This window comes from Enhydra lutris, unplaced genomic scaffold (assembly GCF_002288905.1).
Source record: "Enhydra lutris kenyoni isolate GAN:26980312 unplaced genomic scaffold, ASM228890v2 scaffoldscaffold69, whole genome shotgun sequence".
NCBI lineage: Eukaryota > Metazoa > Chordata > Mammalia > Carnivora > Mustelidae > Enhydra > Enhydra lutris.
In genome coordinates, this window is record NW_019154153.1 from 3,833,199 (window position 1) to 3,847,825 (window position 14,627).

The 14,627-nt window shown below is 44.7% G+C and overlaps 1 protein-coding gene across 1 annotated transcript in view; it reads right to left on the reverse strand.

Moving 5' to 3' along the window:
• Positions 1-9,916: 9,916 nt before the first annotated feature.
• The window catches only part of LOC111159665 (maestro heat-like repeat-containing protein family member 1), a 72,021-nt gene continuing 67,310 nt past the window's right edge, over positions 9,917-14,627 (reverse strand). Inside the window, 1 exon segment of the mRNA XM_022522214.1 lies at positions 9,917-10,293. Coding sequence (XP_022377922.1) covers positions 9,917-10,293 — 377 coding nt within the window.

Below are 14,627 nucleotides of genomic sequence, written 5' to 3' on the forward strand. Positions count from 1 at the left end.
TAGGTAAAGTAGGGTGCTGGTCCTAGCAAGGATAGAAGCCGGAGAAGAGGCAAAAAGCAGATTTTTTAATGAAGTCCTTCAGTTTCCCTACCTCAAATGGTGTTTTGGAAGGGAGAGAGACCAGAAGCAAGTACACAAGCCAGGTTGTGTGAAAGGTCCCCCACTAATGGGTCCGTGATTAAAGGAGCGAGACTGATACAAAGCGAAGGTCAAGCAAAGCTCTATTTCACACCAAGCATCAAGAATCAAACCATCTGGCCAGGGCTGTGCCTCTTACAAAGAGGGCGACACCCCCGCCCCAGCCTTACCGACTAACTTTTAAAGGGCAAGGGCCATGTGGTTGGGCCTGGCCACACACAGGTGGCCAATGAGATTGTAACACACAGAGAAAGCAGCACAGTCATACTAGGTCATACACGTGATGAGGGAGCAGGAGGCTGGCTGAGGACAAAGCAAAAGCTGGCACCTTGCACCCCTTCTCCATCAGCTCCCCTCGGTAATGTGTGTGACATTCCTGAGGCACCCCTGACTGCTATAAACGAGAAACAAATAGTTAACTTGCAGAGATCACAATCCTGCAAGATAGAGACTCCCTTGGTTGACAAATGTCCTAGAGATCTACAAACAAAGAAGTTACCTTATCAATAGCACAATTTCCAGAGGCAAATAACTCAGTTCCTCAAGCCCTGAGTAAAGTTAAATTTCTTCTAACCCCAAATCTCACTAACAAAGACGCTTGATAGCAGAAATGTGAATGGCTTGCCAAAAGACAACATTGATCAAGCTGCAAGGCCTCCCGTATCCGGCACCTTGTAGGCCCTCTTTAGCACATGAAAGTTCCATTGAAACCTCCCTTCCCCTCACCTTCCCCCAACCGAAGGGTACAGAACCTGCCATCTCTCACAACCTGGGGCAGCAGCTCTTCCTGCCCATGGTCCTGTCCCCGTGCTTTAATAAACCACCATTTTGCACTGAAGATGTCTCAAGAATTCTTTCTTGGTCATCGGCTCCTGACCTCAGCCCACCAAACCTCACCTAGGTTCTAGAACTTCATCACACGGGTGGCCAATTGAATTACAATTTACCCTAGAAGATATTTGAACTAGCCTATCACCTTGGTCAGAATTGGTGCCCAAAAGGCGGGGCCCATACTCCTTGGTAGCTAAGGAGACAGTATGCACCCCTGCAACTGATCGGATGTCTCCACCTGGCCTGACCCACCCTTATATCTGGGCTTTGTTACCTGGGACTGGTTTCCTGGGCTTGCTTTTAGGTAAGTCCCTGAGGGGGGGCAGGGTCAGTTTAAGTTTTACTGCATAAATAACAAAATCACTGTTTAACCCAAGATGGAATCCCTCCTACTAAATAGGCCCTTACATTGTGCAATAAACCTGACCATGCAATAGGGAAACGCACTTCCAAGGGTGGCAGCAATAGAAATGAGAGGATGGAGGCAGTTACTATGAGGCTATAAACCTGCAGGTCACCCTCTATCCTCCCCTCATCTCCACCACATGGATCATCTATAAGATAGACACCCCTAACATTAGACTCTGCGCTTTGTCCTGAAGGTAAAATCAAGACTGTTAGACCTATGTGGACCGCCTCTGCATTTCTTATTAAATAGCCTCAGATAGTGTCATTCATTGAATTAGCTCAAAGACCTTCTTAACAAACTCCTCCCTAAACTCAAGGCCAGGGAGAAAAAAAAAATCATGTACAAACGTGCTTTCTATAACTCCACAGTGAGAGCCATTGTAGTTTGATGGGGTCCAGGAGCAAACCATCATGGAAGAATTCTTGAGATGGTTTTGGTGCAAAAAAAGGTGGGTTTTAGGGATGCCTGGGTGGCTCAGTTGGTTAAGCGGCTGCCTTCGGCTCAGGTCATGATCCCAGCGTCCTGGGGTTGAGTCCCACATTGGGCTCCTTGCTCAGCGGGGAGCCTGCTTCTCCCTCTGCCTCTGCCTGTGCTCACTCTCTCTGACAGATAAATAAAATCTTTTTTAAAAAGGTGGGTTTTTGGGACGCCTGGGTGGCTCAGTTGGTTGGACGACTGCCTTCGGCTCAGGTCATGATCCCGGAGTCCCGGGATCGAGTCCCGCATCGGACTCCCAGCTCCATGAGGAGTCTGCTTCTCCCTCTGACCTTCTCCTCGCTCATGCTCTCTCTCACTGCCTCTCTCTCAAATAAATAAAATCTTTAAAAAAAAAAAAAAAGGTGGGTTTTTTGGGGCGCCTGGGTGGCTCAGTGGGTTAAAGCCTCTGCCTTTGGCTCAGGTCATGATCCCAGGGTCCTGGGATCGAGCCCCACATCGGGCTCTCTGCTCAGTGGGGAGCCTGCTTCCCCCTCTCTCTCTGCCTGCCTCTCTGCCTACTTGTGATCTCTCTCTGTCAAATAAATAAATAAAATCTTTAAAAAAAAAAAAAAAGGTGGGTTTTTTAAAGCACAGGGACCAGGACGGGTGCAGAGAAAAGGTGCACTGGGGTTATGAGGAGTGATGGATTGTATACTTTTAAATTGGGGGAGGGCGGGGGGTAGAGACAAAGGAAGTCTCGAAAAGGATTTTCATTATGTTAAAGAAGACTAATGAAGATTTGGGATCCTGGAGGCCTAGCTATTGTCAAGCTAAGGTAGTTTTCCTCTCTAGCAAGGCATTAACATTAAGAGTTGGGAGTTGCTGGAGGAATGTTAATTTCTGCCTGTCTCAAATATTTGTCAATGGGCGGCAAGTTAGAAGGAAATTTAATTGTATCTATATTTCCTTTTGCCTATGTTCTCTGCATCAAGATATGCCCATTATATGTTCCTCTTTGACTCTGCTAATAATCTCAATACTAAATGTGTGTTGTTTTGGTTTTTCATTGGCCAGTGGTTTTTTTTTTTTTTTTTTTAAGATTTATGGATTTAGGGGCGCCTGGGCAGCTCATTGGGTTAAAGCCTTTGCCTTTGGCTCAGGTCATGATCCTAGGGTCCTGGGATCGAGCCCCAAGGCAGGCTCTCTGCTCGGCGGGGAGCCTGCTTCCTCCTCTCTCTCTGCCTGTCTCTCTGCCTGCTTGTGATCTCTGTCAAATGAATAAATAAAATCTTTAAAAAAAAGATTTATGGATTTGAGAGAGAGAGAGAGAGAGAGAGAGAGAGAGCAAGCTCACGTGCCCACCCATCCAAGTAGGGGGAGGGGCAGAGGGAGACAGAATCTCAAGCAGACTCCCTGCTGAGCACCCAGCCTGATGCAGGCTTGATCTCAGGACTCCTAAAATCATGACCTGAGCTGAAACCAAAAATCAGAGACAACTGACTGAGCCACCCAGCTGCCCCCCATTGGCCAGTGTTTTTTGATACTTATTTTTTTTCCTTATTACTTCTTGATCATTTTAAGTACATGCTGTAGTAGTCAGACCATCTGGGTTCAGATCCACAGTTAACAATCTCGATGACTCTGGCAAGCTGTTTAAGGCCTCTGGGCCTCAGTTTTCTTGGTTATATAATGGAGATAATAGCAAGACCAACCTTCCAGGAGTCTTCTGGGATAAATGAAATCATCTTGGTAACATTGAGGGCTTAGTTCCAGGCATCCCATGTTATAAAAGCTCAACAAAGATTAACACTAATATGAATTGGGTTTGGTTTTATTATAAGTTTTTATTTATAAAATATAAAATGCTTTTATTATAAGTTTTCTTAGATCCCCTTTAGATAGAGCTGTAACATAAATCTAACAATAAATAAATAAAATCTAATAATAAGTAAAGCTGGGTTCTAGCTGTGAATCAAATTTTGAGATTTAGGCCTTTGGCAATTGCAAGAGCAGAAATGAGGTCAAGAGGAATAATGCATTTTGAAGTGGGATAGGAATATTCTACCTTTGAGATATCTGAAGTTATGCAGCTTGATGGGGTACACATGAGTTACATGCCGTGTTACAAGCAGGACCAGGGCCTCTCAAAGGCATCTTTTTCCAGGGTACAACCTGGTCGTCCTATTCATTCATTCAGTGGATACCAACGGAGCATCAGTCCAGAAGCTGAATTCTCTTAGTAAACTCAGAAAGTTCATATCATACAAATGCACGATCACTAAATTTACATCTCTGTCACTGGATTCATTTATAAAGGAGCCACTTCCAGTGAGTGAAAAAAATTCATGTCTTCCTATTTGGGAAGCCAGTGTGAACTGGAAGATTGCTTGGTAAGCATAGAATCATAACAAGGAAAACATAGGAATCTGAGTGAAACATCACCACCTAGGCACTAGGAAGCTCCATGAAATGAGGCTGTCATGTAAGAGAAAACCTCCAGGGGCACCGTGGTGGCTCAATCCATGAAGTCACTGAGTCTTGATTTCAGCTCAGGTCTTGACCTCAGGGTTGAGAGTTCAAGCCCCACGCTGGGCTCCATGTCGGGTGTGGAGGCTACTTACAAAAAAGAGAGAGAGAGGACCTCCAGAGAGCAGATTGGTCCCATCCCGCCGACTCCATGTGCCTCTCCCTGGAACAGTGCAGGATGCACTCTAGTAATACTTCTCTGAGCCCTGGTGTCTTTGAGTACTAGGTCTGGTATATATCTAGGTATATCACTTTTCCTCACTAAGCCACACTCTAGTGGGCATAGGATACATTCTATTTCCTCATATAATAGGTTGGTCTCAGGGATACCTGGGTGGCTCAGTTGCTAAGCATCTGCTTTCAGCTCAGGCCATGATCCCAGGGTCCTGGGATTGAGCCCCACGTCGGGCTCCTTGCTCAGTGGGGAGCCTGCTTCCCCCTCTGCCTGCCGCTCTCCCTGCATGTGTGCTCACTCACTCTCTCTCTGACAAATAAATAAATGAAATATTTTTATTTTATTTTATTTTTTTAAAGATTTTTATTTATTTATTTGACAGACAGAGATCACAAGTAGGCAGAGAAGCAGGCGGTGGGGGGGGGTGGGGGGTGGGAAGCAGGCTCCCTGCTGAGCAGAGAGCCCGATGCGGGGCTCAATCCCAGGACCCTGCGATCATGACCTGAGCCGAAGGCAGAGGCTTTAACCCACTGAGCTACCCAGGCGCCCATAAATGAAATATTTTTAAAAACAAAATAGGTCAATCTCATTTGTCAGACTGAATTTATAGGCTGCCCCCCTCCCCAATGTTTCTGTGAGGTCTTCAGTGGTGTTTGAAAATGGAGGACTAGAGTTCAGGAAAAAGGCAGAGGCTGGGTATATGAATTTGATCACCTCTGGGTAAAAGAATTAAAGCCATGATGAGCGATAAAATTTCGGAAGATGTGAACAATTTTTAAAAAGAGGGAGACATGCAAAAAATGAAGTCAGACCCTTACCTTATATCAAATAAAAAATTAACCTGGGGCACCTGGGTGGCTCAGTCAGTTGAGTTATTGATCTCAGCTCAGGTCTTGATCTCAGGGTCATGAGTTGAAGCCCCACATTGGGCTCCATGGTGGGGATGGAGTCCACTTAAAAAAAAAAAAAAAGAAGATTAATCTAAAATGATTTAAATGTAAAAGCTAAAAGTATAAAACTCTTAGAAGAAAACATAGGGGATTTGGATTTGGCAATGATTTCTCGGATAGGATTCCAAAAGCATAAAGGTAACAAAGGTAAAATGGATAAATTGGACTTTAAAACTTCTGTGCATCAAAAGGCACAATCAACAGTGAAAAAACCTCTTAACGAATGGGAGAAAATACCGGCAAATCCTACAGCTGATAAAAGGCTAATATTTAGAATATGTAAAGATCTCCTACGACTCAACAGCAGCAACAACAAAACCAGCCCAATTAAAGAATGGGCCAAGTGTCTGAATAGACATTTCTCTGAACAAAGCTATTAGCATGGCCCAAATAGCCAACAAGCCCATGAAAGATGCTCAGCGTCACTCACATCACTCATCACTAGGGAAATGCAGCCAAAACCGCAATGAGATACCACCTTATATCCACTGGGATGGCTACTGTGAGGACATACAGAAAATAACGAGGGTTAGTTAGGACGTGGAGAAATTGGAACCTTATACACTGCTGGTGGGAAAGAAAATGGTGTAGCTACTACGGAACAGTATGATGGTTTCCGAGACAATTAGATACAGAATTACCATATGATCCAGCAATTCCACTTCTGGGTATCCACCGAAAAGCAGTGAACACAGGGACCTGAATAGGTATTTGTACACACATGTTTGTGGGCACGTTATTCACAATAGCCGAAAGGTGGAAGGGACCCAGGTGTCCATCAACAGATGAATGAATGAACAAATGTGCTATTTACATACAACGGAATATTTTCCAGCCTTTGAATGAAAGGATATTGTGACATATGTTACAACATGGGTGAACAAGGACATGACAGGGTTATCCAGAGAGACAGGTTCAATACGATGTATATAGAGAGAGATTTATTTTAAGGAATTGGCTCACATAGTGGAGGTTTGGCAAGGCCAAAATCTGATGAGGTAAGCCAGCAGGCAGGTTGGAGACTCAGGGAAGGGGAGCATTTTAAGTTCAAAGGCTGTGGGCTGGTACAATCTCTTCTTGCTCTGAGGAATCTCCCCTTGTTCTGTTAAAGGACCTTCACCTGATTAAATGCCGCTGACCCGCATTATGGAGCATAATCTGCTCTACTCAGAGTCCACGCACTGCAATGTCAATCACATCTAAAAACCACCTTCATGGTGCACCTAGGTGGCTCAGTCAGTTAAATATCCGACTCTTGGTCTCAGCTCAGCTAATGATCTCAAGGTTGTGAGATCGAACCCCAAGTCAGGCTCTGTGTGGAGTTTGCTTAAGAGTCTTTTCCCCTCCCTCTTCTTCCCCCTCTACTCCTCCCACCTCTTGCACATGCTCTCTCTCAACTAAATAAATAAATAAAATCTATTTTTAAAAAATCTTCATAGAAACATCCAGAAAATGTTTGACCAAATATTTGGACACCATGGCCCACTCCAATTGACACGAAAAATTAGCCATCACATTGTGATAAGCAAAATAAGCCAGTCACAAAAAGACAAATACTGTAGGATTCTACTTACATGAGGTACCCAGAGTAGTCAAATTCATAGAGACAGAAAGTAGAATGGAAGTTACTAAGGGCTGAGTTGAATGGGAAATTGGGAACTGTTGTTTAATGGGCAGGGTGTGTCAGTGTTGTGAGAGGAAGGGATTCTGGACATCAGTTGCACAACAAAGTAAATGCAGTTAACACTAAGCTGTATGCTTAAAAATGGTTAATAGAGTTAATCTTACATCGTGTATATTTTAACACAATTTAAAAAAAAAAGGAGGATAAAAGCAAGGAATGACCTTCAAGAAATGGCCCCAACCAGGGAAAGGAAGTGAGGAATTGATTAATTAGATCAGCAGAGGGCAAATTAGGGTCGTCATGAGAGCAAAAGAGAAAATGATCAAAAATATTGGATATGGCAAGGTCAGGGAGAACAATAACTAGAAAAAAATTCCCCTGGTAACTTAAGGCAGCAGAGTCAGTACAGTAGTTGGAACAAAATCATTTAGCATGGTTTAAGAAGAGCCTAAATGATGAAGAGGTTGGAGGAGCAGAAGTACTGCGTCCATTTCAAGGAGCTGGAGGGGAGAAGGGGAACAATGGAGGGATGCATGCTAGAAGGCAGGAGGAGGGGAACTGTGCAAAGGAAGACAGGATGCTGACATTGGACCAAGTGAGCATGCAACTTCTCCCCCTGCCATTGACCACTTCTTCAGCTGGGTAGCCTGATTTGGTCAAGGCCCTCCCCAAATACAAGACTAGGGGCCCTACGAAAACCTGGATCCAGAGAGGGCAGCTATCTTCATACAGAATGTATAGCCAGGGAGCAGTGGCAAGAATTAGAGATCATGACAAGGTTGGGGGTATCCTGAGAAGTCCACGTTTGAAGGAAATTGAAATGGAAGTCAGAAAGTCAAAGATGGAGCGTACAGCTAGGCTGAAGGCCAGTGGGGCAAATGCCAATATACAAAGCACTGAAAGTCTCAGTGCTTTGGTTTGGAAGCTAGGTCAGAGTAGTGTTTCTCCTTTAAAGTTTAGCTTTCCTACCAATGCCCACCAACTCCCCGCTTTGTCATCCCAAAGAAATGACACTTCTCCGTTGACTCAGAAGAAGCTGCCTTATACCTACTGTATTAGTTAAGATTTTCCAGAGAAACAGAGCCAATAGTGTGTGTGTGTGTGTGTGTGTGTGTGTAGAAAGGGTAAAGGAGAAAGAGATTGATTTTAGGAATTGCCGATTATGGAGGCCAGCAAGTCCAAAATCTGCAGGTTGGACCATCAGGCTGGAGACACAGGGAAGAGCTCATGTTGCAGTTCAAGTCCAAAGGTCATCTGCTGGCAGAATTCCTTCTTGCCCTCAGGAGGTCAGTTTTTTCATTCTATTCAGGTCTTCAACTGATTGAATGAGGCCCACCCACATTATAGAGGGCAATCTGATTTACTTATTTATAATTGCAATGTTAATCTCATCCAAAGGCATCCCCATAGAAACATCCAGAAAAAGTTTAACCAACTATGTGGGCACTGTGGCCCATCCACAATGACACAAAATTAACTGTCATACCCAGGTAATAATGAGAGCCATTTATTAAGCCATGTACCAAGTACATGGCTATCTCATTTCATTCCATAAAGCCTATAAAGTAAGTTCAAACATTCTCATTTTTAAATATGAGGAAAACAGTTTTAGAAAAATTTTATATAAAAGTTCATAAAATTTAGAAGCAATGAAAACCATCCTGATCATGGTTAACTTCAAAGTTAACTTTCAAAGTGAACTTCAAAGTCAAATTAATCAGTTTGACCAAAGTGGGAACTAGTTCTTTGGTCTTTCCACACCTTCCCCCCACCACCCGCCAACCTATTGTTTATGTTTTTAAGTAGGCTCCATGCCCAGTGTGGAACCCAGGGTGGGGTCTGAACTCATGACCCTGAGATCAAGACCTGGGCTAAGATCAAGAGTCAGAGGCTTAACCACCTGAGCCACCCACATCCCCCTCTTTCCATATCTTTCAAACTTTTCAGAATTGAGTTCCAATAGCCTAAATGTCAGGGCCCTTGGGGGGGGGGGGAATTTATTGCCCTCAGGGCACCTGAGTGGCTTAGTCCATTGAGCTCAGCGTCTAACTCTTGATTTCTACTTGGGTCACGTCCCTGGGACATGGGATCAAGCCCTGCACCAGGCTCCTTGCTCAGCAGGGAGTCTACTTCAGGATTCTCTCTCCCTCTCCTTCTGCCCCTCCCTCTGCTCCCTCCCTCTCTCTCCCTCTCTTTCTCTCAAATAAATAAATAAATCTTTAAACATTTTTCTTTTTTAATTAGAATGGACTCAAAGTTATCCCACCAAGACGTCATCCAGCACAATCTGAATGTGCTTTCTTCAGTGAGAGAGATCAGGCTGGAGTTATTGCCACTCCAATGTTCACACCCACAGCCCGCCTTTTTCTGCTCCAACCTGAAATCTGAATGTAGTGTGTCAGGCCTGGGAATTTCATCCAGTGTGGGGGCGGGGGGGGGGGGGAAGAGATTGGACACTAGGGGCCACGCTGTTCTGCCACCCAATTCTGCCTCCCTCTTATCATTCAAAACTTTACCTGAAGGTTGAAGGATATAGTTCCAGAGCCGTCCCTGTCACTTGAGTTTCTCCCCAGCCCCCCAAAACCAAGATGAACATCATCTTGTCTTAGGATGAGAAAATAAGTTTTATTGACAAATGAATATGCTGGTGGCCAGCAATCCCCAAGGGAGACAAAGGACCAGAAACACACTATGTCTTCTAAGATCAAAAGTGCCTCCTTGGGTGTAATCCCAAAGTAGCCCATCCGGTGGGACTATGGTCAGAGAGCTACTGGGAGGCAAAGTCCTGACATCTGGACGAACAAATGGAAAAGGCTTTAGTCCCAGAGCAGTTGGAGCAATTTAGTTTAGGCGGGCCCGGCCTCTGCAGGTGGACTTCCAGACGTCGGAACCTATGACCATACTGACTATTTCTCTGAATTGCCTATTATGACTGGAATATTTTTCACCCTCCTATTGTACCGCTTGCGCAGTGAATTCAGAGGGCTTTGAAGCCACTTCCAGATTTCCTGATTGTCATCTCTTTCCCGTTTGACACTCTTAAACAGCCGCTTCTTTCTTTTTGGGGTTTTCATGCCAGTGACTTTGAAGATGTTATTACTCAGCTGGCTCATCCTGGAAGTAGAGACAAACCTGGAGTTAACATATTCATCAATTTTTTTCAGAGTTGTATTGACCAAAGACTGCACAGACTCCACAGGATCATTCCTCAGACTTCCAATAGCTGAAACCAGAAAGGAGGTCAACTCAGACTCTTGATCTCCAAGGACGACCTATCCAAACCCCATTATTTTCCACCGCACATACCAGGATATTCTTATATAACTTCATTTAGAGTAACTTTTGTCACCGTTAAAGTAATACTTGTTCTACTCTAGAAAACCGTTTACATAGAAATCATTCTTCCAAAAGGAATGAGAGAAAAATATCTTAGGCGTCCCCCTGAGACAATACTATTAATATTTTCATACCAATTCCTCCAGTATATATATTTTTAAGTCATCTCTGTGCCCAACATGGGGCTTGAACTCACAGCCCCAAGATCAAGAGTCTCATGCTCTACTGACTGAGTCAGCCAGATGTACCTGTAGTAGTTTTTTTTTTAATACCAAATATGGACACTTCTTTTTACAAAAATAAGATTTCCATTTTTTCTTCCCATAAAATATTCCTCTATAGAAGGTGCTATCCAGTCACGTGATCCTATCATAATCTCTGTGATGAACCCTCTATTATAATGAGGTTGTTTGCAGTTTTTCACTGTTAGAAACCATAACCATTAATTCATTCGACAGCAGTTATGGAGTACTTGCTGGGTGCTGGGGTTGCAGTGGTGACCAAGAAAGTTTCCCCACCCTTGAGAACTTGACATTCCAGTGGAAGAAAGACGAAACAAACAAGGAGGGGCGCCTGGGTGGCACAGTGGATTAAAGCCTCTGCCTTTGGCTCAGGTCACGATCTCAGGGTCCTGGGACCGAGGCCCGCATCCGGTTCTCTGTTTGGCGGGGAGCCTGCTTCCCCCTCTCCCTCTGCCTGCCTCTCTGCCTACTTGTGATCTCTCTCTCTGTGTCAAATAAATAAATAAAATCTTTAAGAAAACAAACAAGGAAACACAAATGAAGTACAAAGAAGGACATTTAACAGAGTAATGAGAGTGAACAACCAGGAAGGACCTCCTTAGGCCGGTCCGGGAATTTTTCTCTCTGAGAAGGAGACATGTGAGCTAAGAGGTAAGAAGCCACGAGAAGAGCATGGGCAGAAGCATTCCCAAAGGTCAGGGAGGGGGTCACCTACTCACAGTGTAGAAAGTAACCAGTGGGGCTATAGCTTCTCGTGAGAGGGGAGGTGTTACGGGCTCAGGGTGGAGAGTCAGAAGCTGGCTCAATAAGGGCCTTGAGGCCAAGCATAAGGGACCAGACTTTGACCCGAAGAGCAGTGGAAAGCTACTGAAGGGATTTAAGCCCAGGCATGACATGATTCAGTGTACACATTTCAAAGAGAATCTGGCTGCTGTGTAGAGAAGTATAGAGAAGCAGGGTGTGTAGGGGTTGTTAAAGCCATCGGATTAGGGAATGGCAGCCAGGGGCTTAGGTTCCGGTGGGAACAGAGGCTGCTAAATTGCTTAGTACCCAAAAGATGAAGAGAACAGGAAGAACTTTGGCTCAAAAGGGCCTTCAAGCCCATCAAAGTCTACAGCTCCATGCTGATCTCTTTTATACTGACAACAGGAGAAAGAACCTGGCTTTGGCTATGCAGTGAATATGGAAATCCCATGAAGAACAATTTCTTGACCACAAGGCTTGTTAGGCACTGGATACAGATACAAACGTAACTAGAATTACCTTCCTTAGGAAAAAGACCCTCCTGTCTAGGTAAGGTAGGCAGTCTTTCTTGGAGGCTGGGTGGGATGAGGAAGGCAAGGTGAATTCTCTGATACACTGAGGAGCCTAGGGTTTTCATTCTAGAATACTTTTGCTGAAATTCTCTGGTTGCTGGGAATAGGGGTTCCTTACCCTGTAGAGACTTCAGTTGGAAAAAATGAGGAGAAGGCAGCACAGGTACAAAATGTCAGGATCAGAAGCCACGGTTAGAGCCCCAAAGGGACAGAGGCTACTACCTAGTGACTAGAGGACTGGAGAGAGCACAGCTACAGTCAATAGCGGCTAACAAATTCATTCTCCCTTGACCAGAGTGCCAGGTGCCCTCCCTACCTGCCACTGCCAGCACCTTGCCCCATCTTAGCCCTGAAGCTGGGTCAACTCAACACAAAGGTTTGGTGGAACACACACATTTGTATTTGATACTTAAACAATGTTTAAGGTCAGCACTGTTATGCCTGTTTTACAGACAAAGAAACTGAAGCACAGAGGCAGTGATGTGCCCAAGTTCACATGGCTCATCGAGGAGAGAGCTAGTATTTCAGACCGGGCTGGCTGACACTGGAGCCCGTGCTCTTCATTACACACTGACTTGGAAGAAAGGACCCTTTAAAGTCATTCACCTCTTTTTCTTCTCAAGATAAAAAGCTGTAACAAAGCATAAAGGAAACAAGAACGTGTCCATCTCCAGGTGTCTGCTGGGCATTTCCTTTGAAGCATGACACCACCATTCCTTCAAAGGCAGTGTATCCAGCTTTTTAGCTTGAAGCAGGTGCCAGGAAATGAAGTGGGCTCCAACCAGAGGGCAAGTGCCTGAGGACAACCACGTGCAGGACCAGAACGGCCCCAGCAGCAAAGCTGGAGCGTGGGCATTCTGACATACACGCCCGCTCTTTTGCCCAAAAGCACAGGCACCCACCCGCAGGGCGATAAAAGCTAACATTCTCTCCATCTTCTCTCTCTATCAAAGGAAGCAAACTGTGTGGGGGAGGGGGCGGGGGGGGAGATGGTGAACAACAAATAACTCAAACATCATTTCTATTGGGCACTGGAATGAGTCACGTATCTAGCACCTATCACAGACACCCCAAACCCTTCCTGCCACCGCCCTTAGAGAAGTGATGAGCTCTGTTTCACCAAGTACCCCTACCACCCACAGCAAAATCCTCAATCTTCACCACGGCTGAAAAGCCCAGTAGGATCCTGGCCCCACTGTGATCCTCTGAGTCGTATCCTCCTCTTCCTTTGGTTCACTCCATGCCAATCATATTGACTTCTTGTTCTTCCTTGAACTGCCGAGTGCTCTTGCCTCAGATAATCAGATGGTTAAAGTCCTCACTGCCTCCAGGTCTCTGCTCCCGCGCCCCTTCCCAGAGGGGCACCCCTGCCCTGCCCTCAGACCCCCTGACCCTTGGCCGTGCCTTACTTTCTCCATAGTGCCTGCTCACATATATGTACTTGGTTAGGGCCCCTCCCCTCCCCCGCTGGAAGGGGTGGGGGTAGTGGGAACAGACAACATCAGTTTTGTTTGCTGCGGTATCCCAGTGCTTAGAAGAGTGCCTGGTATACAGTAGGTTTTCAATAATTAAGAAACTCAGTTAATCGAGAGCAAGGGCAGAATTACCAACTATAACAAACATAAGTATGGCTGTTCGGCTCTTTGAGGGACCAAAGGGTTTTGAAGGTGAAGCAAAATTTCTCTTCTGATATACACTGGGAACACCAGCTCTTCTTCTGCCACATCGCCGATTCCTGTTCCCTTTTTCTCAGGATTTTGGTCAAATTAAAGGACAATGGAGTGAGCATGAGTTAGTGCAAAGACCCCTGAAGTGGCAAGTCTAGCTCTGGCTCGCCCAGTAATTCACTTCTGTGACCTTGGACAAATGACTCAGCCTCTGAAATGAGAAGGGTTATAGTTCAGGAGGAGGAAATGCTTCTCTGAGGGACCCCTAACTTTAGAGGCAGAAGAGAGTGAATGGACAACCTCAGGGGTCTAGATGAGTTACCTCAAGTCCCATATAATCTACGAATCCTTAGGCTCTCTTTTATCTTAAAAATTCATGCATCATTTGCCTTGTACTCCAAAACATGTCTATTATTAAAACTTTTTAATGTTTTAATTTAATTTTTTTTAATTTTATTTTTTGAAAGTAGTCTCGCCACCCACTGTGGGGCTGGAACTCACAATCCTGAGATCAAGAGTTCATGCTCTACTGACTGAGCCAGCCAGGTGCTGGCTCAGTTTTAATATTAAAGGAGTTTTAATATTTTATGTTTTAATATTAAAAGAAGTATCATTTGGAAATGCATACTAAAATTTTATAGATGAATAATATGAAGTCTGAAGTTTGGTTCGGAATAATCTGGCAGGGAAGGGTGCAGGTAAAGAAATAGAGAAAATAAGGTAACCATTAGTTGATACTTGTTGAATCCGGGGGGCGGGGGGAGGGGTTATTGTACTATTTTCTAGACTTTTTATTTATTTTTTTAAAGATTTTATTTCTTTTTTCTTTTTTCTTTCTTTTTTTTTTTTTAGATTTTATTCATTTATTTGTCAGAGAGAGAGAGGGAGAGAGAGTGAGCACAGGCAGACAGAATGGCAGGCAGAGGCAGAGGGAGAAGCAGGCTCCCCGCCGAGCAAGGAGCCCAATGTGGGACTCGATCCCAGGGCACTGGGATC